The sequence below is a fragment of the Vipera ursinii genome, assembly GCF_947247035.1.
Source record: "Vipera ursinii genome assembly, chromosome: 2".
Lineage (NCBI taxonomy): Eukaryota > Metazoa > Chordata > Lepidosauria > Squamata > Viperidae > Vipera > Vipera ursinii.
In genome coordinates, this window is record NC_139513.1 from 100,025,884 (window position 1) to 100,052,669 (window position 26,786).

The following is a 26,786-nucleotide window of genomic DNA, read 5'->3' on the forward strand; positions in this document are numbered from 1 at the left end:
TTTTGAACTCCAGTGTAGAGTTGACTTCCAAGAATATGATGGGTAGCTATGAAAACAAAGAAATTATACAATGAATCAATCCAGAGTTGTCATGTGAGGCACAAAACAACCAGGCTCAAATTATCACATTTTGTACACAGTATGTAATGACCTAGTTCTCTTGAGAAACCCATATGCTGGAAAAAGGAGTAAGGAAGTGAGAGGAAGGAGTAGATTACCAACAACTAGAATTTTGGATTAGATTAGATTAGATTTTTGATCAGAGTTTTGGAAGACCTGAAGGGTCAGATTGGAGACAGGTTTATCTGTGTTACTTCTAAGAGTCAACAATAATTTGATAGAACATATTAGTAATCATTCAATCAGTAATCAGGATAGATATGTCTTCTAAACTCATGGGTAATAGTCTATGGCCTCAGGCCTACAGTTAGTTCCCAAGAGCTTAGAGCTCTTGTCAGTTGTCAAAAATCAGAGATATGTATTTCTCATCATTTTGAGGCACACCATTTTGTGACATCCCGTCATACTAAAATTGTGAGGAGGTTACACATTACACAGATTGTACGAAAACCAGGGACTCTCCACCTGTGCTAATCCATCCCTTCCAATACTCATGAATTGCTTCATCTCCTGCTTTTCAAGGAAGTGGCACAGTGCAGATGTTTCCCCAGTATAGTACTTCACCTGTTCTGTCCAGAAAGATGGTGAGTCTGCATGTTCCTTATGTAATTCCTCTTTTGGTACATGAAAAATAGGACTACACTAATGGACAGATATATTTTCCTGTTTAAAAGTTGATTGTTTGCACTAGGTAACTTTCATTAATAATGATTCAGAGTTATCAGAACAATTTGAAGTTCTAAATTTCTAATATTTTAGATTGCACTGGACACCACCATTAAAAGCGCTGTCTTCTGAATGCAATCTAGACATATACTGTGGGTATGAAGATGTGACAGAAGCACATGGTGGTATTATGCACCCAAGATGTTTATGAAAACAACTATGGAGCTGATATAAAATATATGCAAACATGTAAATGAAGGACTTACTTCATAACACCAAGATTAAACATTTGTTTGCATATATTTTTAGTAGCTATTTCCACAGCAAACAGTAGCTATTTCTACTGATTCAAATGTCAGTAGAAGAAGGAAGATACTGATAATGCTGGGTGACTTATCCATAAACAAACTAGAAGCAAAAAATAGATTAGTCTCTGGAAAAAATAAAGCATTACCATTATGCCACATCCCTCATAAAGTTGCTACATTTGGTATTTTAGCAAGAACATAAAAATAGAAGTGATATTTTCAGATCAGAGTGTTAATAGGTTGTTTTTACCCAGGCCTGGTGAAACTGTTAATAGCAGAGAATTAAACATCATTTCAAACCTATGCAAAATCAGTGTTTTCACTTGTTTCCTGTTTATCTGACAGCAACAGAAATACTGTGATGTCAGGTTTTTCCCCCCATTCTTAACATTACATAAGCATTTCTAGGGGGTAGGTATTCAACTAAATCACCAAGGGATTCGTAATGCTTTTGTTCAGGAAGGGGGGCTCATTAAATGTGGATGGAAAACTTTTTGCAACATACTTTTTATGTGATATTTCCAGTCACACTTCAGACAAGTTAGTCCTCTTCAAACAGACAAACAAAGGAAAACAGAAGGAAAATATGCACGCATTATATATGGGTGTGCTTCTCCTCTGGAAAGGAGATCAATCAACAAAAGAAAGGGGAGAAATTAATAATATTTATTTAAAAAAAATCAGAGAATTGTGCCCAGCATTTCAATACCTGCCAAGCAATCAGGTCTTTGAGTCTGTTTAGTTTCTCCTGATCCTCTGGGTGATCCCTAGTGTAGTCATCTGTGAAGAAAGCCTGAAAGCAGAAAGGAGGTCACTCAGTTTTTCATCTGAACATGACATTCATGGGTTGTGCTGAAGATCTAATATACTGGAGGATTATTTCATTTTAAATACAGTAACTAAACTCCTTACCTTCTCGTACTTAGCAAACCCTCCCATGACTGCTGGATCAACAATTCCATTCAGAAGCATGGACAAAGGATTAATGGGAAGGTTCTCATCACTTTGGTACTGATTGATCATTGCCAGAATCTTCTCATTTGTCATGGACATCGTTTCAATGGCATTCTCCAAGGGGCTAATTGTAGTAGTCTATGGAGGAGGCAACAAGATTATCATCAATCCCACCTGCAATTTTGTGTCCCAGATTGCCTGCATTGGAATCTGAGAGAATCTTTCAGGCATTATGAAATGTGTTAGCATTTCATTAAAATTCCCCTATCTCCAAAAAAAAATAAAAAATAAAAATCAAATGCATATTGAAACATATTGCTTAGTAGGAGAACGGATTCCCTGGTAAAATAACACTTTGTGTTTTTTCCCCCTCATAAAATAGCATCGAATATTTCTTTCTATTTCTGAAGGTTAAACTACATATAATACTCATCAGAATTCTAATACGCACCTGTGGCTTGGAGACAACCTCAAACCAACGCAAGATTCCAGGGAGTTTATAAGCTGTAGTAAAGGATGTTCTCTCAATCCACATAGACTGTTAAAAGATCCAGAGAAGAAATATTACAACAGTTAAATCATACTGTTAGAAAGTTAAGAGCTTACTGGAAATATAATTTAAATGACAGGGAAATCTTTTCCAGGCATCAATATTATTTAAGAGGGGGGAGGGAGGGAAGGAGAGAGAAAGATGATTTCACCATTTCCTTTACAAACCGGAATACTTTAATACAGTCTGCAACACTGTGTTCCACCAGCACCACCACCACCAAAAAACAAACAAAACAACCAACAGTGGGAGGGAAGGGACAAGACTGAAATACTGATGGAATGGTATGCCAAAGATCACTGATAACTTGATTTAAACTTGGATGATCTGAAATGTTTTAAAAAATGTTGTTCGATAACCAACCTATCATTTGTTATTCCATTGGACATAGTACGTAACTATACCCCAAATATATGTCATTCTTGAAATTCATGAGAGCCAGCCCTGACAGAAATGATTCTGTTGATACCGGATGAAACTCAGAGTATGGGGAAAGCCTGAGTAATTTTACACCCTGCCTGTCCAGCCCAATGATGCTTCTGTGGCATTTCGTACCTCTTCTGCCTTCTAATAAAGTATGTAGCATTTCCTAAGCAATGCCACTTGTCACATCTGAGTGACAGATAACATGGCAGTGTTCAAAACATGAAAAGATACTTACAGCAAATTCATTTTCAGGGTCAACTGATCCTTTTCTGGTTGGCCTTGAATAGTGGAATCTTTGCACATAGTTAGACTTATAAAAACTAAGAGAGAGAGAGAGAGAGAGAGAGAGAGAGAGAGAGAGAGAGAGAGAGAGATTACAAACCTTTTTACTCCCTAAACTTCCATATGAAAATTCAATTTAACTTTATTTATGTAATCTAAATATACCCTATCCACTTTTATCTCAAATGTCTACATTGTATTCAAAGCACTACACTGTACATTGTTAAGTATGTCTAAACCTGATTGGAAATGTGCCTTCTCAGGAAGTCATTGGTATCTAGTAGTCTGAAAAAATTATCACAATGCGACCATGTATCAAAAACACATAGATATATGGAAGCGGGGCTAGTTTTGATCACACTCAGCACATTTCTACATTTCACAGATAAATAAGAAATGGGGAAAAATATCCACTCTATAAGTATCATCCTCCATATCCTTCAAGATATAATGAATCTTTGCCTTTCAGAGGTTGATTATGCTATGACTTAGCAACGGGCTTTGACTTGGTTGTGACTACAGATAGGTCCCGATTAATATTAGCTTGAATAGTGCAAACTATTGCAAATTATAAATTGATACCAGGTAGCATTTAAAATTCAGTTAACATGAGGGCTGTGCACATAAAGTTGCCTTTGGGGTTTTAGATCAGCATTGTGTGTACAAAATGGAGAAATGGAAGGTTCCACTTAAGGAAAACTCAAAAAAGAAGAGGTGCACTTTGAAAAATCACAAAGCAATACAGGCAATAACTCTTTGAAAAGGTTTTCCTTTGTTTATTTATTTTAAATATTTATGAAATCTGTCTGTAACAACTTACGGCAGGCTATAATCCATTAGAAAGCAATAAAAAATACAGGTAAAAAGTATTGATCTTGCTACCATTCCCTGCGTACCTATAGCTTCTGAGCAATCTTCAAGGGCAAACCTGTGTAGGGCACACATTGTAGTAATTCAGAAAGTCAATCAACATTCATTAATCACCAGTTCATTAACAACCCTTTAGTTTCCTATTTTACAATGCTTAAATATTAAATATTCCATTCTCACTGCATCCAAACTTTTCTTGATATACGAGAGTCTCATTTTCATATAATAAAATGGGCAAAAGAATCCTTTTACACTCAGCCATTTTCACTTATTTTGACAACCATTCTTTTCTTGCAACAAACCTTTTAATCTTAAACAATCCTTACTCTCTTTGACTAAATGCTTTGCAACTATCTTTTCTGTTCAGTATGCATATTTTTTCTGTCACCATTCTCTTCTTTTTTGTCATTTTTCTATTAAACATTCTTTTTCATACTTCCCGCTACTGTGGTACTTCTTTTCATTTTTTTTAAATGTCGTTTTAACATCATATAGAATTATGTTCACTTTATATTCATGTTCTAGGAAAATGTAAAGCAAAGGATCATAAAACAAAAGATCACAAGCTGTCACAATTTCACTTGTCATCCATCTTGCTTAAGGACCCAACTGTCAGTCTCAGTTATGGTCACTAAGTGAAGACTACTTCTATGTAAAAACTGCTTGTCGAGAAAACGGTAGTATAGTATAAAAGACAGATGAAGCTTCTCTGAAACTCCTTCCTTGCAGAGTGTGTGTCTTATATCGCTATTACATGGAGAACATGGAAAATTGCTTCCAGACCTACAGCGAACAGGAACAATGAGCACAGAGGTTCTGTTGTCTCAAATGCAAGACCAAGCTATTGTTTTTAAGGCTAAAACATTTTTAACAGTTTTAAATTGGGAAAAATAAAGGATGGCACTTATCCAGGTATTTAATGACAATCAATGGCAGCCACCATTGTTTCCAAAGGTCAAAAAACAAACAAATGTGCAACCCGCTCCAAGCATTCTAAATAACAGTCTGTAGAAGTCTAATTCTACAGATGCTGTGTCTTACTGTGGCTAATTTAACAACATTCACCCTTTTCACTTTATGCAGGCTCACATAAAACACTTCGTTTTACAGAAAGCTATAAATGGTCTGAAGCAGATGATATTTTCCCTGCTGATACATGTACTATTTCAACTACTTTGCAGACCTAATAAGATTGCCTGCTATTGTGACAACTCCATTTACTGCAATCTATAGATTCAAAAAAGCATGAAGCCATAAAATACTTGTAGTTTGTGAAGAATAAGAAAAAAAAATTCTTGGAAAAGAATCTGATGGAAAGAAATGTAAGGCTTTCTAATCTAGAAGCTCCCGTGCATGTCCCACATCCCTCCAATTGTGGGGTATGTATAATGTTGTTGTTGTTGTTGTTGTTAGCTGCGAAGTCGTGTCCGACCCATCGCGACCCTATGGACAACATTCCTCCAGGCCTTCCTGTCCTCTACCATCTTCTGGAGTCCATTTAAGCTCACGCCTACTGCTTCAGTGACTCCATCCAGCCACCTCATTCTCTGTCGTCCCCTTCTTCTATTGCCCTCGATCTTCCCCAGCATTAGGCTCTTCTCCAGGGAGTCCTTCCTTCTCATTAGGTGGCCAAAGTACTTGAGTTTTAGCTTCAGGATCTGGCATTCTAAAGAGCAGTCAGGATTGATCTCCTCTAGGACTGACCGGTTTGATCGCCTTGCAGTCCAAGGGACTCGCAGGAGTCTTCTCCAGCACCACAATTCAAAGGCCTCAATTCTTTGGCGCTCAGCCTTTCTTATGGTCCAACTTTCACTACCATACATTGCAACTGGAAAGACCATAGCCTTGACTATACGCACTTTTGTTGACAGGGTGATGTCTCTGCTTTTTAGTGTGCTGTCTAGATTTGCCATGGCTTTCCTCCCCAGGAGCAAGCGTCTTTTAATTTCTTGGCTACAGTCCCCATCTGCAGTGATCTTGGAGCCCAGGAAAATAAAATCTGTCACTACCTCCATTTCTTCCCCATCTATTTGCCAGGAATTGAGAGGGCCAGATGCCATGATCTTGGTTTTCTTAATGTTAAGTTTCAACCCAAGTTTTCCACTCTCCTTCTTCACCTGCAACAAGAGGCTCTTTAGTTCTTCTTCACTTTCTGCCATTAGAGTGGTATCATCTGCGTATCTTAGGTTGTTAATATTTCTTCCGGCAATCTTAATTCCAACTTTTGATTCATCTAGCCCTGCCTTTCTCATGATGTGCTCTGCATATAAGTTAAATAGGCAGGGCGACAGTATACAGCCTTGCCGGACTCCTTTCCCAATTTTGAACCAATCAGTGGTTCCGTGTCCAGTTCTCACTGTTGCTTCTTGACCCGCATATAGGTTTCTCAAGAGCCCAATAAGATGGTCTGGTACTCCCATCTCTTTAAGAACTTGCCACAGTTTGTTATGATCCACACAATCAAAGGCTTTAGCATAGTCAATGAAGCAGAAGTAGATGTTTTTCTGGAACTCCCTAGCTTTCTCCATGATCCAGCGTATGTTGGCAATTTGATCTCTAGTTCCTCTGCCTCTTCGAAATCCTGCCTGCACTTCTGGTAGTTCTCGATCCACATACTGCTGAAGTCTAGCTTGTAGGATTTTAAGCATGACTTTACTAGCATGAGAAATGAGTGCAATGGTGCGATAGTTTGAACATTCTTTGGCACTGCCTTTCTTAGGAATTGGAATGTAAACTGATCTTTTCCAATCCTGTGGCCACTGTTGAGTTTTCCAAATTTGCTGGCAAATTGAGTGTAGCACTTTTACTGCATTGTCTTTTAAGATTTTGAATAGCTCAGCTGGAATACTGTCACCTCCACTAGCTTTGTTGTTGCTCAGCTTTTCTAAGGCCCACTTCACTTCACATTCTAGGATGTCTGGCTCGAGGTCAGTGACCACCTCATTGTGATTATCAGGGACGTTAAGCTCATTCTTGTATAGTTCTTCTGTGTAATTTTGCCACCTCTTCTTAATCTCTTCTGCCTCTGTTAGGTCCCTGCCATTTTGGTCCTTTATCATGCCCATTTTTGCATTAAACGTTCCCTTCATTTCTCCAATTTTCTTGAAAAGATCTCTGGTCCTCCCTATTCTATTGTTTTCTTCTATTTCTTTGCACTGTTCATTTAAGAAGGCATTCTTATCTCTTCTAGCTATTCTCTGGAATTCTGCATTCAATTGGGTGTATCTTTCTTTTTCTCCCTTGCCTTTCGCTTCCCTCCTTTCCTCAGCTATTTGCAAAGCTTCCTCAGACAGCCATTTTGCTTTCTTGCATTTCTTTTTCTTTGGGATGGTTTTGGTTGCTACCTGTTGTACAATGTCACGAACCTAATACAGTGCAATAATGAAATAATGCAACAGGATTTTAAGAATAAAAGTTAAGGAATGAAAAGACTGCTTGGGTGTAACGGTGCACATGCTGACCTCTTCATACACAGAGACAAACACACTCATACAGCTACACATACGCACAAACATGCATAGTTGAAATAAGGAGATAGCTTTATTTTTTTTCCTACTGGAGATTTTATATCTAATTTTGATGTTTTGATATGTATTCACTTTTGACCTTGCTCTTGAAGACATTGCCAAAGGGAATAGGCTTAATGTAGCAGAAGACAGAAATGAGCGGGTCAATGATTATTCAAGATAACATGGCAAGAAGAAAAGGGACAAGAACCCAAATGATATAGTGACAACAGTGTGTCAAAAAGAAAAAGAAAAGTTGGAACTACTCCAATGAAGGAAGAAATGATCCCTCAATCCTGCCAGCTTTATCGTTAAGGGCTTCTCCACAGTTAACATGGCTTGCCATCTTCCCGTTTTCACACAAATGACTGTGGAAACTTAAATTGAAAAGGTCTGATCAAACACATGACAGCTATTGTATTACATTTGAATTATCATTCCCTTCAATCAGCTACATTTGGCAACATTAGTTAGATTGGTAGTACACCAACAGTGTTTTCCTTAATGATGGGGGGAAATAAATAAATTTAAGTAGTGACAACATGACATATGGAAGGACAGTTACAAAGACATGAACAGTGTGTGCTTTCAAGGTGCCTTCTATTAGGCTGGTAATTTGTGTGTCTCATGGTAGAAGAGCTTTTTCATTAGCGTGCAGATGCAGGTGGAAAAATGCTTTATGCTGCCTATTTTAAAAGTTCCTTACAAAGGAAGAATATTAAAAAGAAAAGTTGGAAGAACTAAAGATGTCACTTATTGATTCTCCAGTATCTAAAAGTTCCAGTTGAAGTAAAATTTAGCCATTCTTCACAAGTTGATAAATCAGAGCTGATTGTAATCATGTTGCTGTTAAGAACAATGTTTTAAAACTGCAATTTCCTACAAATCACAACAGGTGACAGGATATATCAACCATGGCTGATCTTGAAAGAGCCAAGTAGGGGTTAGGCATGGTTACCATTTAAATGGGGGAACACCAGGAAAGCCAGCAAATCTGAGGTTGGTAAAATGAGGACCCAGATGGTTGGGGGCAATATGCTGACACTGTAAGCTGCTCAGAGAGTGCTATAAAGCACTATGGAGGGGTATATAAATGTAAGTTCTATTGCTATTTGTCAAAGAAAAGTGCATGGACAAGGAATCAAGCTCATCTTGAGTAAATCTTTACCTTTTTTAAAAAAGTTTTTTTTTAAAAAAATCCCATCTTTTTTATTTTTATTAATAACGCAAGGCAGCAAACTTACTTAGTACTCCTTTCTTCTTCCTTCTCCCCAGAAAAACAACCCTGTGAAGTGAGTTGGGCTGAGAGACAGTGAGTAGCCCAAAGTCATCCAACTGGCTTTCATGGCTAAGGCAAAACTAAAACTCACAGTCTCCTGGTTTCTAGCATGGTGCCTTCACCACTAGATCAAAATGGCTCTGTCTTTCCTTTCTTATCTTTGAAGAATTAAGCCCCCCAAATAAAACATCTGAACTACATGACAAAGCCATGGTGCAGAGACTTCAGTAATAACAAAGGGCATCATCCCTTCTTATTTCTCTTGCTTTCTCCTTTATTCATTACACATAGTTATCTTGTCTTTCAGAGACCATTTCATTTGGAAATGTTAACAGGCAGAGGATGCTTTCGGTTTGTCCACTAGTAAAATAAAATCTATTAAACTTTGATTAAGAAAATAATGAAAGTTAAAACTCTCTATGTCCTTGTAGCAGTACAAGAGAAAGGGAGTATTCTCATTGCAATAAAACAGATCGATGTAATATTGACTAACATCTACCAACAAACAATTTTTTCCCTCAGGATGGATAGACTCTAGGGCCTCTCATTTGTTCCCATAATGGAACCTCCGGGTTTGATAATCCATTCTTGAGAACATCATCAAAGTTATATTTTAACTCATTAAGTCTGTCAGCCTGTTCTATTATTTCCCTGCTAATTTAATATGTGCCTGGCAAACAGACTGTCAGTGATTGTACCCAGTAGATATCTTTTTTAATCTGGGGATTGTGAAATTTTATAAAGAAGAAACCTTGCCAAAGTTTCATTCGGTTTATGTGGCTTCGTCCCTTGTAGAATTGCTAGCTGCTAGGGCAATAGTTCTTGTTTTTACAAGTCTGGAGAATGATTTCTCCTATGTGATCATTCCAACCCAAATTTGAGTTTATTTATTAACTTACTTGATATGGCCACACCCATCTCATAAATTCAACACTGGTAATCCAGCACATTAAAAACAATATAGAAAGTATCAACAAATGTATAAAAATCTACAATAGCATTGGAGAAGACATCCAATAAGCACTCAATAGTAACAATAACATCTCACAGGTCATCTAACCTCCTGACCTTTGTGCTCTGGAGCACATCCATGTCTTCAGCATCTTGAGAAAGGCCAGCAGGGTCAGATCAACCTGGTCTTGGATGATATGTTATTCCAAGGGAGAATTGTCTTGATTTGAATGCCATAACACAAATTAAACTTTCCAACTTTTATGGAAGCTACCTAGGACTTTTGATAACTTGTGTTATAGGATTTTTTACATGGTCAATAAGATAATAAGGGCTTACTTGATTACTTGATCAGGCACTGGCTTATTTTTGAATTGAGGATGTTCCTCCAAAACTGGCTGCACAGTAAAGCATTGTATATCTAAAACCACAAGAGCTAAGGACATTATACCATTATTGGACACAATCAGTAATCTGGAAACGAAAAAAGTCATCACAATTGTTCAAGAAGAGTCTTTTATAAAATTATCACATAATTAATGAAATTCATGATTCAGTTTAAAAAGTAAGTGTACAACAAATTGGTTGATTAAATCTATGTTCCAAATAAATTGAACATTATTGATAGAGGAAAATATTTGTGTTTTCCTCAGCTCAGGTTTGAAAAGAGGGGTTCTTGGTGCTCTCCGAGCTTGGTTGTTATCTTGCAGACCTTTCATTACCTAAATTAGGTAACATCATCAGTGCTAGTAGGGAGTGCGTTTTGCTCTCATTTTATATTCTAGTGGCTTGTCCTGTCAGTGTCGGCAGGAGTAGTATTTGTGGTTCTTTGGTTGGGCTGTTTATAAACCAAGGTATTATTACTGTGTCCAGTCCAATTCCTTAAGAGTAGTTTGAAGCTGACACACAATTCACTGCCATCAATCACTGACATACAGAGAACTTACAACAGGCCAATCAATAATATATCTAGCTGATCAACTGGAAAGTGCAAAACACTGCTTTTGACTAATGCCATTCCATTCGGATCTTGTTTCATGCTTTGAAGGTAAAGGTAAAGGTAAAGGTTCCCCCGCACATGCGTGCTAGTCATTTCCGACTCTAGGGGCCGGTGCTCATCTCTGTTTCAAAGCCGAAGAGCCAGCGCTTGTCCAAGGACGTCTCCGTGGTCATGTGGCCGGCATGACTAGATGCCAAAGGCGCACGGAACGCTGTTACCTTCCCACCATAGTGGTCCCTATTTTTCTACTTGCATTTTTACATGCTTTCGAACTGCTAGGTTGGCAGAAGCTGGGACGAGTAACAGGCGCTCACTCTGCTACGCGGCACTCAGGATTTGACCCGCCAAACTGCTGACCTTCTGATTGACAAGCTCAGCATCCTAACCCACTGAGCCACCGTGTCCCTTTCTGGTATCTAGTAATGTCTAAAAAAACCTTAAGAGTTATAAAGAGGAAGCTGCAGAACTAACCAAGTACTATTCCTTTGTTACATTTTTAAGGAACTCTGAAATAACAGCATCTTAGCAAGATGATATAGATGTGAATCCTCCAAGAACTAGGAAGAAATAATGTAAGAGTTCCTGCTAATAGGAATTTGGCCCATCCATATACCCTCCAAAGCTGCAGAATAGCCAAAAAGAAAGGAGATTTGTGTGATTTCAAATATATTACAGTAAAGCTGGAAGCTCACCTCTCATTATGAGATCACAAGAGCTTAAAGTTGGTTTTCCCCGAGGCACAGTATTCACATAGAATACTGATTTAACTTATGCTGCTGCTTTAAGGCATCTTATTTTTCAAATGCATTATTGCAGATTTACAGAGATGCACACTAAAATTATATGGTGTAAAGATTTCAACTGACACGTTGGAGTTTGTATACTATATTTCTGTGAGATGGACATGAATAGGAATACATTATTAGGAAGAATTGTTTATGTTGTGATAGAGAAAAGGAATTTGCAGTTGTCTTGTTCACCCTGAAGTGTTGAATATAACCTTAGAAGCGGGCAGTGTTTTCAGTGTAAAGGATTTGTCTATAGCTGTACTGTTTATGTTTTGAAGCAATAACCTTTTATCATTCCTTCAGAAGCTTTCCTTTATAAAGTGGGAGATGAAAAGCAGCTTTTCAGAGGATCAAAAGTACATAAGAGAGGAATCACTGCCTGTGATGGTTGTGCTTGTCTTATTGAGCCAGTCTCAATAGCCGCTTAGTTGGGTCTAAATGAAGAAGACTTTAATTCAATTCCCCATCAGGTCCACAATATATATATGTAGATAGATAAATATTTATTTATTTATTTATTTATTTATTAATTTAATTTATATACCGCCCTTCTCTCAAGAGACTCAGGGCGGTGAACAGGGCAATACATAAAAGTTAAATACAAAAATTAAAATTAAAATATTAAAACATGATTAAACAATGCCCATAAATAATACAAATTTAAAATTGAAGTTATTAATAAAATCCCAACCCGTCCCATCAGGCCAGGCCCGCTTGTTTAAAGAGATGGATAGATAGATAGATAGATAGATAGATAGATAGATAGATAGATAGATAGATAGATAGAGATAGATATAGATACATACAGATATATAGATATATAGATATAGATATAATAAGGGATGCAGTGGCTCAGTGGGTTAGGACACTGAGCTTGTCAATCAGATAGTCGGCAGTTTGGTGGGTCGAATCCCAAGTGCCGCGTAACAGAGTGAGCGCCTGTTACTCGTCCCAGCTTCTGCCAACCTAGCAGTTCGAAAGCACGTAAAAATGCAAGTAGAAAAATAGGGACCACTACGGTGGGAAGGTAACAGCATTCCGTGCACCTTTGGCGTCTAGTCATGCCAGCCACATGACCACAGAGATGTCCTAGGACAAGCACTGGCTTTTCAGCTTTGAAACGGAGATGAGCACTGCCCCCTAGAGTTGGAAACGACTAGCATGCATGTGCGGGGGAACCTTTACCTTTACCTTTTATATAGATAATATAGATATATATATATATATCAGAGGCAAGTGATGATGAACATTCCTAACAATAATACATACAGTAACTAACATTGGACTATTATTTATTCTGTACTGAAGACTAGAAGCTAAAGCAGAATAAACCGTGTTTTAAAGCAGTGAGGATATACAAGAGCAGAAACATCTCTATCATACCATTTTCAGATCTCTTAGAAAGCATATGACCTTTCTCCAGCATTGCTACCTGATCTATAATCATGTATAATTACTGTAGGGAAATTAGGAATAAATGCCTTCTGCCTATTATTGAATTTCAATAGGAGAACTGACAAGCATTTAGCTCAGAGACTCAGAATCGATCGAATGCCAATTAGTATCTGCAGCAGACTTTTACACTGCCAGTCTCTATCTAACTACCCAACTCTCTCTTCCCATGATTCACCAAGGGAGAAACTGAGAATTGTGATACCTAAATTAAGTAATGGAAACCCTAAGAAAATAGGCTTTCCTGTTCATTATCTCTATTGTGTTCCCAATGATACATTGCAATGCAGAAATGCTCTGTTCTAAAAGCCAGAAACTGGGCCAAAGGTTCCAGGGTTTAGCAACTTAATCTTGTAATACAGGTAAGTCCTCAACTTATGACCACAATTTGAACCAAACATTTCTGCTGCTGAATGAGAAGTTGTTAAGTGAGTTTTTTTGCCTCATTTTACGATCTCTCTTGCCATAGTTGTTAAGTAAATCTCTTCAGTTGTTAATTTAGTAACATGGTTGTTAAAGGAATCTGCCTTCCCCCATTTCCTGGACAGAAGGTTGCACAAGGTGATCACATGACCCGGGGGATACTGCAGCCGTCATAAATTTGAACCTGTTGCCAAGCATCTCAATTTTGATCACATGACCATGGGGTTGCTGCAGTAGTCATAAGTGTGAAAAACGGTCACAAGTCACTTTTTCCAGTGCTGTCGTAACTTTGAATGGCCACTAAATGAATGATTGTAAGTTGAGGACTACTTGCTTGTCTGGTCAGCCAAAATACGTGATGATGAATAATTTGATGATGTGTTGCTGATGTGGATTTGCCTCCTTCTGAAGCAAAATGCACATTCAGACACAGAGCGTGTTTGTTAACATTTGCATTTAGACAGTATTTTGCATCTGCGTGTAAAAAAAGAGAAAGGGAATTTACTGCCTCAAATGTCATACTATATGTTTTAATGTCCACACTAAAATGATAGGTTGCTCTTTCCAGAGATGCAGAAGAATATTTTTTTATTGATTTCTATCGTTTTAAACAAAATCCAACAAGTAGTGTTTCTAATTATAAAAAAAAAACACCTGAGCAATATAAATCATACTTTGGTGGCAATTTTTTCTGTATGTGCTGAACATTCAAGATTATATTTAGGTGAACTTGAACATTCCAACATAAAGGGGAAAAAACTTCAATATCACCCTTACATAGCAGTGTTTAAAAATAGACCAGAAAGATATTTGATACAGAGAGGCTTATCCGTGAATTCTGGGATAAAAGCTGCCAGTATGATCAAACCAGAGTCTGAGGAGTTGGCTATTTAATGATTTAAAGTTGTTTAGTAAGATGGCCTTGATGATTTTAGAATGTAACTAGAGGCCTTTTTCATTTCTAAGAATAATGCACTTCTTTGAAGTTTTGATTTCTTGGGAAGTTTGTTTGAATAGGTATTTCACTATTTAAGTTTCTCTATCGTGCACAGGATGCAGATATCCACCACTTTCTTTAGGATGTTAGGAAAGCATTATTTTTATAGTGTTGGCTGACTCAAATATTTTAATAGGCAAGGAACTGATAAAAAAACAAACAGGTATGAAGTATGCTCTGGTGGCCATTTGAAATAGAGAACTCTACAAGAAGTCCTCGGCTTACAGCAGTTCATTTACTGACCGTTCAAAGTTACAATGGCATTGGGAAAAGTGACTTATGACCACCATTTTTCACACGACCGTTGTGGCGTTCCCCAGGGATACCTGATCAAAATTCAGATGCTTGGCAACTGGTTCGTGTTTATGACTGCTGCAATACATATGATACGGTCATATGATCACTTTTTTGTGATCTTCTGTCAACCAAATTCAACGGGGAAGCCAGATTCACTTAACAACTGTGACAAGAAAGGTTGTAAGAATGGGACAAAACTCACTTAACAAACGTCTCATTTAAAAACAGAAATGTGGGGCTCAATTGTATTTGTAAGTCGAGGACTAAAAAAAAGTAAGAATGCTAATATAGCCTTTCCACTGGTATATTCCAGAAGAAAACATACTTAGAAGGCCCTACAAAGAAAGCAGAAGGTCCTATATTTCACAGAGGTTAATTTATGATTACTGAGAGCATCGCAAAGCCTTGTTTTCTTGACAAACTGGTGAAACAGAATCATACATTTGTTCTGCTCATTTTGCAAAACAATATATAACTTAAAAGGGAAACATGTGAAGTGGCTTAAATCGGAGGAATTTTTCATATTTCCCATAAACTTTGAATAAGGGTTTTTACTTCAAATTGCTTTTGTTTATTTAATAAAATCCCCTGCTTCTAAGGATACATTGAACAGCAGCATTCTTCAGTTTCTCTTCAGGGGGTGCAGTAGTATTCATTTTTTCAGCATTTGGGAACTGGCTCATCAGTTGTGCTTGAAAGTCTTCCCTCCGCTCATATTCCTTGCCTCGATAGATGAACATTTTATTCTGTTTTTTGTTAAAAAAAAAGGATAAACACTCTATGTGATTACAAACCTGGTTGCGAACTTGCTAGGAAAAAATAAATCATTGTTAAACATAACACAACATAACATCATAACGTTTTTTTATCCTGTTCTTCTTAAAAGCTGGAAAGATGGATTAAATATGAAATTCAATACATCAAGACCATAATACCCAACTAAATTGTCTGTTACGTCCCTCCTGAGGAGTAAAAGAGAGGAAGCTGTTTTTCTAAAATAACAAGAAGACCAAGATGTGATATAATTGCCACTAGTCCCTCAATACATTTTCTTGACCCTGGCTGATTGCTAGAAGGCATCTAATATAGTTCTATAGGGAAACTGATTCCTGAATTCTTTTCTTATTATTGTTCCTTTCAAAGCATATTGGAGACGAAGAAAAGAAAATTATAAGATTATTTTTGCCAGACTGTAAAAATTACCAACAATAAGAATACTTCTGAGAATAGTCAAGGTACCTAAATGTGAGAGCCTTTCAAATGAAATTTCACCTGTGAGCTGTCAATTAGAAATGAATATACACCAGATATAAAATTCATTAGATTTCCTGCTTCATTGTCTTGGCTATTCGTATTGTTGGTTTTATTGTTCATTAAATTCTCTTCAGCTATAAACCATCCTTTAATTATGACTGTCTTGTAAGAATCCTAAACGCTCCCTTATCACTGCATTACCCTCACTATAAACCTTCTTCTAACCTTGAAAGCAATAGAAAAACCCCCCACAATAAATAAAATTCCTTTCTGAAAACGTGACATTCCATATTGTTACAAATGGCATTTTAGGTAGCTGCAAGACAGAAATTCTTTTCCTGGCAGAACCTCATGAAGACAAATGCCCCCATTTGTGAATAACTCCCTTTCCACGAGTAGAATATTGGCATTCTATAAGACTACTACAAATTTGAAATTTGTTAAAGACAAAGTATCCAGAGTAGATGATTTACCTTTAGGAATGTGGGGAAACCTTGGCCATAATATCCAACCGCAAAATAATCTGGTTTAGGTCTCAGAATTTTCATGATGTTTTCATAGAATTTGGCTTGCTGAATCTGAAAGGAAAAAGAAATGTAACAGGTCTTTCTGGGATTATATTACAATCAGTTCCTCAGACACTAGGGTTATCTTTCCATAGGATCCGATCTGGGTCAGTCCCTGGGAGCAGAAGTTTAATCTTCCGGGCTTTCAGACTTGTTCTGGAACCCATCCCCATTCTCTCTCTCTCTCCAAAATGTATGTGAAAGAGAAGTTCCCTGAGGATGGGCTCTGGCATGAGTCCAAAAGCTAGGAAGAGTGAACCTTTGGTCCTGGTGACCAACCTAGATTGGATCCTCCAAGATTATCTTGGGACACCTACATTCACCTTAATTCATTACTTTTCCATAATTTAAAATATGTAATTCTGATTTTTCTCACTTTCATTAGTATTTGTAAATTAATTACTACAGCAAAACCTCAGTTTTACAAATAATTCTGTGTCACCTCAAATGTCAATTAAATCTTAAATTATATAATTTGCAACAATTTAGTGTCATTGGGCTAGCGTCGCAAATGAGAGGATGAGATATCTCAGTCAGGCTAAAATAACTGAAGTGGAATTATAATTATTGTGTAGACAATTGCAAGGCCTACTTGATAAAGTTTATGGTGTGAATCTTATACAAAGCGATGATCCTTTGGCCAATTTCAAATTGCAATGCTAAGTTCTATAGCTTGATATAAAGCTAAACATAGGAAATAATTGTCTAAAGTGGCCATCAAGGACATAGAGGCAATGTTGTATTTTGCAAATGGCAGTGAATTTAAAAGTCAGTACAATGTGGAAGTCTAAAGTCTATTTTAAAAGTCTATAAAATGCATGGGAACTTTAATTTAAAATGAAATGCACTGATTTTTATTTCATGAGGTAAAATTGTTTTTATTTACATGTATGTTTCAAAATGATAAAGGAGTTTATAGAATTAGCATTCCTTGTTCTTTTGAAAAACATAGCACTAACTTCAACTCATTATGAAACAGTTCCCACCTCAATTCAATGGTTCTAATTTTGGACATTTTTATTGTATTTAGAAAATCAACTCCCTTAGTAGTTCTGAGCAACTTAACAGAATTCTGTAAAAACGATCTATAAAAACAATAATATAAATGAGCTTGGAAAATAAATATACTTTGAGCTTCTCACCTCCAAAGCTGTAATCCTATTGATGAATTAATAATATGAGATGAGAGTAGTAAGGCTGTAAGTATCTTGGGCCTATGGTTTCTAAGGTTTCATACATCATTGTGAGTATCTTTGAATTGGGTTGGAAAGCAATTACAGCTGGGCCAGCTGCAATTTCTGGACTGTCTTCTAGGTTAGTCCATGAACGATTGCAGTAATCTAGCTTTTAAATTACTGGAGCATACGTCTCAAACAGCAAGTAGGTATGCACCTCACTTATCAACTGGCACTGATTATAAGTGATTCCACTGCTGCTATGAGGCTATCTACAACAGAAGATCCCAGACTGCAAGTTTGCTCCTTAAAGGGGAGTAAAAGCCCATTCCAGACTATCTCCTGACATTTCTTGCCTGAATGTAGTTTCAATTTATTTCCCCTACAGTCCTTTACAGTGTGGGAAAGCAGAGCTTCTGGAGACATTAAGTTTCTCAACTGTATGTTGAGTTCTTAGCTCACAGCCGTAATATACAAACCCATAACTTACAGAACATCATTTTTTTGCCAAGGCAAAAAAAGGCAAAAGAAGGCAAAAATATCTATTTTATTGATTTGGATTTACTTACCTTCAATATTTTAATTTTTTTTACTCATTTGTCTGAAATAATGATAAACTGGATATATAGATAAGTGCTTTGAGCCAGCATCTGACTACTTGTGATTGATTGGAATGGTCCCTGCAGTTTTCTTGGCTACATTTCAGAAGGAATTTGCCATTGCCTCCTTCTGAGAAACAGTGACTGGCCCAAAGTTATCTAGCTGATTTTATGTCAAAAACAACAATAGAACTCACAGGTTCCTTAGCCTTAACAAAAACTTGTTCTTGACCAGATTATATCCACTTATAAGAAAACCTAGACCTGAATTACAGAAAGGTTTCAGAAATAAATTAGAAACTACAGACAACTTAACAATCCGTAATATTTTTGTAGAATTCCATTCTTACCAAGTTTTGGCTTAGAAGTTCATAATCAAAAATTTCCATTTCATACTGTTCTGCTAGTTCTTTGCACAAGCCTATTGCTTCTTCCCACATCTGCAACGTAACAGGAAATTTAGATATATAATTGCATAGCTTTAGATAAGTTTATTGAAGTCTTTATTTATCAGGTTAAATGTCTGCCCCTGTCTCTCTCAGAGCAATATTTATTCATTATGCAATATGCTTTGAAATATTACATTAGAACTCCAGAAGAATAATATTTGTGTAACCAGAAATAGCTACACTGAGGAAATACATTTAAGGCCTTGTGATTTATTTATTTTTGCAACACTATTAGGTTCCTGAAAGAACATTGAAGAACCCCAATTTATTTCATTCACACCTCTTTGAGAAGATATGCCCAGTCAAACTTTGAGAAAAGACTATGTAAAGCATATTGCTAAGAAGAAAGCACTTCTCCTTAAAGCATGACAACCATGGTGCTTTTTACAAGACCTGCGCTGTCACTTAAACTCTGTCAGGGGTGCTTTTGCACAGCCCTACTTTGTGATATTTACACAGTTTTGCAGGGACGCGGTGGCTCAGTGGGTTAGGACACTGAGCTTATCGATCAGAAGGTCAGCAGTTTGGTGGGTCGAATCCCGAGTGACGTGTAACAGAATGAGCGCCTGTTACTCGTCCCAGCTTCTGCCAACCTAGCACTTTGAAAGCACGTAAAATGCAAGTAGAAAAATAGGGACCACTATGGTGGGAAGGTAACAGCGTTCCGTGCGCCTTTGGCGTCTAGTCATGCCGGCCACATGACCACGGAGACGTCCTCGGACAAGCGCTGGCTCTTCGGCTTTGAAACGGAGATGAGCACCAGCCCCTAGAGTTGGAAACGACTAGCACGCATGTGCAGGGGAACCTTTACCTTTATATAGTTTACGGGACAGATCAACCTCTTGCAGTTAATTTTAATATGTAATAAATTTACCCATACATTTCATATTTTATACTAATATATTGAAATGTAACTGTCTCAGATACTTGCATTCTCCATTAAGTTCAATGAACCAGCTCTCTACTAATTTACAGGTAGTCCTCGGCAGGGCTTTTTTTCTCATAGAACGCTCAGAACGGAGTTCCGGCACCTTTTTTGGATGGAACCTTGTAGGGTAGGCAAGGAGGGTTGTATGACATGTGTGAGTTCTGGCACCTTTTTCTTTTACAAAAAAAGCACTGGTCCTCGGCTTAGAACCACAACTGAGCCCCCAATTTCTGTTGCAAACGAAAACATGTGGATTTTGCCCCATTTACAGCCTTTCTTGCCCTAGTTGTTAAGTAAATCACTGGAATTGTTAAGTTAGTGACATGGTTGTTAAGTAAATTGCGGCTTTCCTACTGATTTTGCTTGTCAGAAGGTTGAAAAAGGTGATTACATGAACCTGGGACACTGCAACCATCATAAATATGAGTCAGCTGCCAAGGGTCTGCATTTTGATCACTGACCTTAGGGATGCTGCAACAGTTGTTAGTTTGAAATACTATCATAACCCACTTTTTCCAATGCTGTTGTAACTTTGAATGGTCACTAAATGAATTTTATTGTAAGTCAAGGACTACCTGTACAAGGTTGTTAATCTAAAATCTTTTTGAAGTTCAGGTCAACTTTGGTAATCTCACAGACATGTCAGGGTGTGTTTTTTTGGCAATAGAGGAAATGGTTTGATGTTGCCTTCTGGAGTGGTTTTGTTTTTTTCCAGCTGCCAGTCTAGCTCCCAGATATGGGATTTACTCAGTGGTGGGATTCAGATATGTGAACAGCTGGTCCTCTGTGTGGATGCCGCTTCCGGAAGTTTTTTCTGGGCCTGGGCAACAAAAAAAATAGCTACCAGTTCTGCCAAACTGGTACAAACCGGCTGAATCCCACCACATTGACTAGATGTTATCCATTCAAGTAATAAGCAGACAGAGGCCCCCCTACCCTGTTCTAAGTCAGGTATGATGCTTTTTTTCTCATGTAACATCTACAAAGTTTGTGCTTCTGTTCATTGCAGGCTAATCATTCAAATTATAATTTGGCTTCGTGTCACAAATATATTATAAATATTCTCACGACCAAATTTATTTTATTAATTTTATTTTATTAAATTTATATACCACCCTATTCCCGTAGGACTCAGGGCGGTTTACAGGGAGGGTTAAAAACAAACATACAAAAATTAAAATCAGATTAAAAATTAATTAAAACAAGTCCCCAAAATTTAAACTAAAACCCAATAAAAATTAAAACCCCTCAGCCTGGGCCAGACAGCTCGAAGAGCCAAGTTTTCAGGTCCCGATGAAATGAGCGAAGGTCGGGGGCAGTCCTAAGTTCCATGGGTAGTTGGTTCCATAGCACCGGCACGCCCAGAGAGAACGCTCTTCCCCTGGGAATAACCCGCCGGCATTCCTTAACCGGTGGTATCCTGAGAAGGCCCTCCCTGTGGGAGCGCACAGAACGAAGGGAGCTTGATGCCGGCAGCAGGTGTTCCCTCAGATAACCCGGACCCAAGCCATTTAGGGCTTTATAGGTCATCACCAGCACCTTGAATCTCACCCGAAGGGCAACCGGAAGCCAATGCAGCTCGTGGAGTAGAGGTGTTACATGGGAGTATCGGGAAACCCCCATCACAACTCGCGCGGCCGCATTCTGCACCAGTTGAAGCCTCTGAGTGGTCCTCAAGGGCAGCCCCATGTAGAGAGTGTTGCAGTAGTCTAAACAGGAGGTCACAAGTCCTTTTGCAATGCTTCTACAGTTAAATGGATATGACAACAGTGGTACCAAACAGAAGTTGCTACTAAGTGCTATTTCCTACCTGGGAAATACAAATATTTTCTAAAAACATATATTAAGTTCTTTTGGTGATTTCAGCCTAATCCGAAACCCTGCATGCCTTTCTTCTTACAAAGTAAAACAAACAAGACCAAAACACATTACACCATATAATTTCTGCATTACCTGATTCATAGCAATATTTTAATAATGTCACAGACAGCACACAATAACATTCTTCCATAAATTCTATGCTGCAGTATAATGAGGATCACAACCACCCAGCAATTTACTGAACACATATTTTTCTCAATATTAGGCATTACTGCTTTGGATGATGAAATGAGATTGCACAAAGCTACTCAGCAGGAATTAGGAAGATAAAATTACCTTTCCTTTGTCAAAATATTCTATTATCATCTCATATAGGTGCTCTTTCAGATGACGGTGTGTTCGTGAACTTTGAAATTCTGTTTGCATGACTTGAGGAGTACAGTGTTCATCAGACCACTGTGAAGAAACAATTTGCAAGTTTTTAGCTTTTTTTAAAAGGTTATCAAAGATTGGTGCCATAATTGGGTACAATATGCATGTGACAATACTGTATAAATATGCAAGATAGCTTTTTAGACTTTACTTTCTGGCATTTATTTATCCTTAATTAGATCCAAGCATAGCAATTCTATTTTTGAACCTGAATAAACAGTTGTCTCATTAAGACTCCCCTCTTTAAATATACATACATGGAATCATTTCTTAACATATCACTCTTTGTCCAAACTTACAAATAAAATCCACCAAAATATCACACACATTGCTTCGATATGCAGCAGTCTGATTTTAATTTTGTCATATTCTTCCCAAATGCTACAAAATGTAAGAGTTGTTTTTTTTTTGTTTTTTTTAATACCTTGACTCCTGAAATACATGGGACTAAAAGTTATTTCCATTGGTGCTATCAAATGTGACTTCAAAAAGTTTGGTAATGCATCAAGTGAACAGTTACAGCTTTCTATATGTAGATGTAGATGTCAAATTAGAGATTGTCCTGCTTTTTGCCTGAAGATTGTAATTTTAATCTCCATCTCAGTATAGAAACCTTTGGACCTTAATTTCAAATCACGCAAGCTAAATTAAATTTGTAATGGAAAACCTAGGACAGAATATGGAATGGCAAACAGAAGGAAAGAATAGTTGTGTTCAAAACTCAGTTATGCTGGCTATCCAATTCTTACAAAGGTGTCTTGTTCCTTTTCTTAATGCTGTGCTCAAAAATCCATTTTGTACCATAAAGAAGATTGACTTAATGTGCAAATCTTATACACTCTCTGTTTTATAAAAGTGTCTCAACCCCACTTCCAGCTCACCACTTTTCTTTTCTTGATCCATTTTGTTGCTTTATTTGCTAAGAAAGATCTCTCTGCCTTCTACTCCCAGAAAGAAGACTTTATTCCTGGGAAAAGTGCCTGCTGAGTTTAAATCCTGGCATCTCTCCAACTTCTTTCAGCTCTGTAACTTCCCCAGAACAACATGGAATTGAAATTGAAATCCTGAGTCCAGGTCACTTGATAATACCAAGGAAACTAAGAGGCTTTAAAATACACACATACAGAAAACCAATATATCTGTAACAGCGTAGAACAACTGATTTTCCCTTCCTTTCCTCTTAAAAGCATTTAATGCTTTAACAAATGCACCGATGCCACGTTTGCAGGTAAAAGTTTGGAAATGTCAGTAGTCTTTATATGCACAGAAATGTGAATGTTAATTTGAAGAGTTAATGAAGCAGCAGGTTCTCAGAGGGCAGATTAAACTAAGTTTTGAGGAAAATGAACTTCATACTCTTTCATAAACTCACCACAATTTCTAAAGATACTGAGTGGTACTCTACAAAGCAGCTCACTCATCCTCTGAAGATGCCAGAAACATCAGACAATAGAAATCTAGACCTTGCCATTCTGTCTGAAAGCTCATCACTACTTAACCGTCCCAAAGATTTTAAAAAATTATGGCCATATAATATTCAATACACATCAAAATTATAATTAAAATACTGGCATGATTTATTAAATTCTATCTCTGGACTGGATTGGAGATCTATGAATCTATTACTTAGAAAATATGTGTAATCTATCACTGAAGAATGATTGCTCCTGTTCAGTATCCAACTAGTCAGCTAGGTTTGTTTTGAGGTTTCTCCTTTGCATTCCTCTTCTCCTGCTTTTCATTTCTCTCCTCCTAGGAACACCCGAAGAACTTTATTGCTCCAAATGTCAAAATGCTGTTTTGATTGGATTAGGGATTCACGTGTGTGATTTATTTGGATTTCCTCCTACTTTTCTCTTTATAATAGCATAGATACAGGTTGTGAAAGGGAGTTTGCTATTTGCATGTAGGAGACTAGTCCAAATCTAGGTTCACCCTATTCCACCAATACATACATAACTATACAGTCACTTATTATTTCCTGCAACACAGTTTGGTGTAAGGACAATTGCCTCCAACTTTTGACTTGACCTCAACTGCAAATAAGCAACTTACTTTCAGAAGTGAAGCATGCAGCAGAAGGGTATATGCAGCTTCAGTGTAGTTCTCAGAATCTAAGTGAAGATCCCGAAGTTTATACAGATACCTATTAATAGATGCAGCAAAAAAAAAAAAGAGAGAGAGAGAGATCTTTAATATCAGCATTATTTTAAATTCATAAAATATGGATCTATTACTACTACTACTCTACCCTAGTAGAATGATGAGAACTACTACCAAAATTTAAATATGACTCCGTAATAAGGCATTGAAGTATCAATCACATGAATTAACCATGTTCCACATTTGGTTGATTCGGTCATTATACTTCCAGTTTCTATGATTTTGAAGTTAAGTTTGAAAACATGATTATATTGTCAAGTTAAAATGCATTCTCCTGCCTCATAAGAGAGAATTTACATTCTGGGGTTTTCAAATCGTAGCACTTTATAGGCTGTCTAATGAGAAAAAGACTTCTGCATATATAAGGGATGAAGTTTTATTTTTCCCAGCTGAAAAAAAAAGGTACGCACACAAACACACACATGTGCGGGCGCGCGCACACACACACACAGCACTGTCCATATCCTCATAGCTGCCCAATTAAAAGATAAGATACGAAAATAGTTTAGTAAATAATACAATAGTATAGTAAATAATACAATACAGTATTATATATTATGTAACTGAAAATGTGAATGTGTATATAACTGAGTCAGACAGATGTCATAGATACAAAAACATATGTATTAAGAGGCTAATACCTTAAGGAAATACAAATTTAGAATACGTCCTGGGGCGCAGTTGGGCTTGCTGCTGGTGTACCTTTTGCCTAGTCACGTAGCAGCAGCCCTGCCTGAGCTTCTTGACATCCTCTCGGGGCTGGTGATTGGGTTCCCCAAACTTATAGTTTTGGGTGACTTCAATCTACCATCCCTGGGAGGATCATCTGAGTTAGCTCAGGAGTTCATGGCTTCCATGACGGCCATGGACCTGACGCAAGTAATTCATGGACCGACTCATGTGGTAGGCCACACCCTTGACTTGGTTTTCTTATCTGGATGGTGGTTAGATGATCTTGGTGGGGGCTCCCCAATTGTTATGCCCCTGTCATGGACTGATCATCATCTCCTACGGCTGGTCTTCTGTTTTGCCACTCCCCGCCGTGGGTGTGTGGAGCCAATTAGATGGTACCGCCCCAGGCGCTTAATGGACCCTGATAGGTTCCAGGCAGCGCTGGGGTCCCCACCTGCCTCTGTTGCTCACAACTTGGCGGATGCCTTAGTGGAAGCCTGGGAAAGGGCAGCCACAGAGACACTTGACCGAATTGTACCCTTGCTGCCCCTGACCCAGTGCAGATCCCAGCGAGCTCCATGGTTTTCCGTGGAGCTTCGGGAGATGAAGCGTCAGAGACGGGGCCTAGAGAGCTGTTGGAGATCCAGCCGATCCGAATCCGACCGATTGAGACTAAGAACCTATATTAGGTCTTATCTTGCAGCGATAAGGGCGGCGAGGTCTAATCACTTCGCTGCCCTTATCGCGTCTGCAGATAACCGCCCGGCCGCCCTGTTTAGGGTGACCCGTTCCCTCCTTAATCAGGAGGTGAGAGAGGAACCCTTGCAGGGTCGTGCCGAGGAGTTTAGTCAACATCTGTCGGACAAAATCGCTCGGATTCGGACCGGTCTGGACTCTGACTGGGCAGAGTCTGACGATCAGGACGCGGGCGGTCTTGTCGATATTATCTGGGAGGAGTTTGATTCTGTGACTCTGCAGGAAGTGGACAGGATTATGGGGAGGTTGAGCTCCACCACATGTTTATTGGACCCGTGCCCTTCCTGGCTGGTTTACGCGGCTCGGGAGGAGACACGAGGCTGGTTCCAGGCGGTTATATCTGCCTCTTTGAGTGAGGGTAGTTTCCCCCCGTCTTGAAGGAGGCGGTGGTGAGACCTCTCCTCAAGAAGCCTGCCTTGGACCCAGCTGTGTTAAATAACTTTCGTCCGGTCTCCAACCTTCGCTTTCTTGCGAAGGTTGTTGAGAGTGTGGTGGCGCATCAGCTCCCTCTGGTCCTGGATGAAGCGGATTATCTAGACCCGTACCAATCGGGTTTCAGGCCCGGGTACAGCACGGAGACGGCATTGGTCGCTCTGGTGAATGATATCCGGAGGGCTCGGGACAGGGGACATTCCTCTGTCCTAGTCCTATTAGACCTCTCAGCGGCATTCGATACCATCGACCATGGTATCCTGCTGTGGCGTCTCAGGGGTTTGGGAGTGGGAGGCACAGTTTTTCAGTGGTTCTCCTCCTATCTCCTGGGATGTTTGCAGTCGGTGTTGGCAGGGGGGCAGAGGTCGGCCTCGAGGCCTCTCGCTTGTGGAGTTCCTCAGAGGTCGGTCTTCTCACCTCTCCTGTTCAACATCTACATGAAACCGCTGGGTGAGATCATTCGTGGTTTTGGAGTTGGGTATCATCAGTATACTGATGATACCCAACTTTTTATTTTGACCCCAAACCACCTCAGTGATGCCCTCGACATGATGTCCTGTTGCCTGGAAGCGGTTCGGGTCTGGATGGGGAGGAACAGACTTCAATTCAACCCCGACAAGACTGAGTGGCTGTGCATACCGGCATCCCGGGATATTTAGAATATTCCATC

The 26,786-nt window shown here is 38.5% G+C and overlaps 1 protein-coding gene across 1 annotated transcript in view; it reads right to left on the reverse strand.

Moving 5' to 3' along the window:
• DOCK2 (dedicator of cytokinesis 2) overlaps nucleotides 1–26,786 on the reverse strand; it is a 341,341-nt gene that overhangs the window by 33,078 nt on the left and 281,477 nt on the right. The window contains exons 37-46 of the mRNA XM_083351346.1: nucleotides 24,149–24,239; nucleotides 21,998–22,117; nucleotides 18,814–18,903; nucleotides 16,597–16,701; nucleotides 15,474–15,615; nucleotides 10,252–10,333; nucleotides 3,260–3,344; nucleotides 2,500–2,586; nucleotides 2,007–2,183; nucleotides 1,804–1,887 (exon numbers count right to left, since the gene is read on the reverse strand). Of these exons, the coding sequence (XP_083207472.1) occupies nucleotides 1,804–1,887; nucleotides 2,007–2,183; nucleotides 2,500–2,586; nucleotides 3,260–3,344; nucleotides 10,252–10,333; nucleotides 15,474–15,615; nucleotides 16,597–16,701; nucleotides 18,814–18,903; nucleotides 21,998–22,117; nucleotides 24,149–24,239 (1,063 nt within the window). The remainder of the gene's footprint in view (nucleotides 1–1,803; nucleotides 1,888–2,006; nucleotides 2,184–2,499; nucleotides 2,587–3,259; nucleotides 3,345–10,251; nucleotides 10,334–15,473; nucleotides 15,616–16,596; nucleotides 16,702–18,813; nucleotides 18,904–21,997; nucleotides 22,118–24,148; nucleotides 24,240–26,786) is intronic.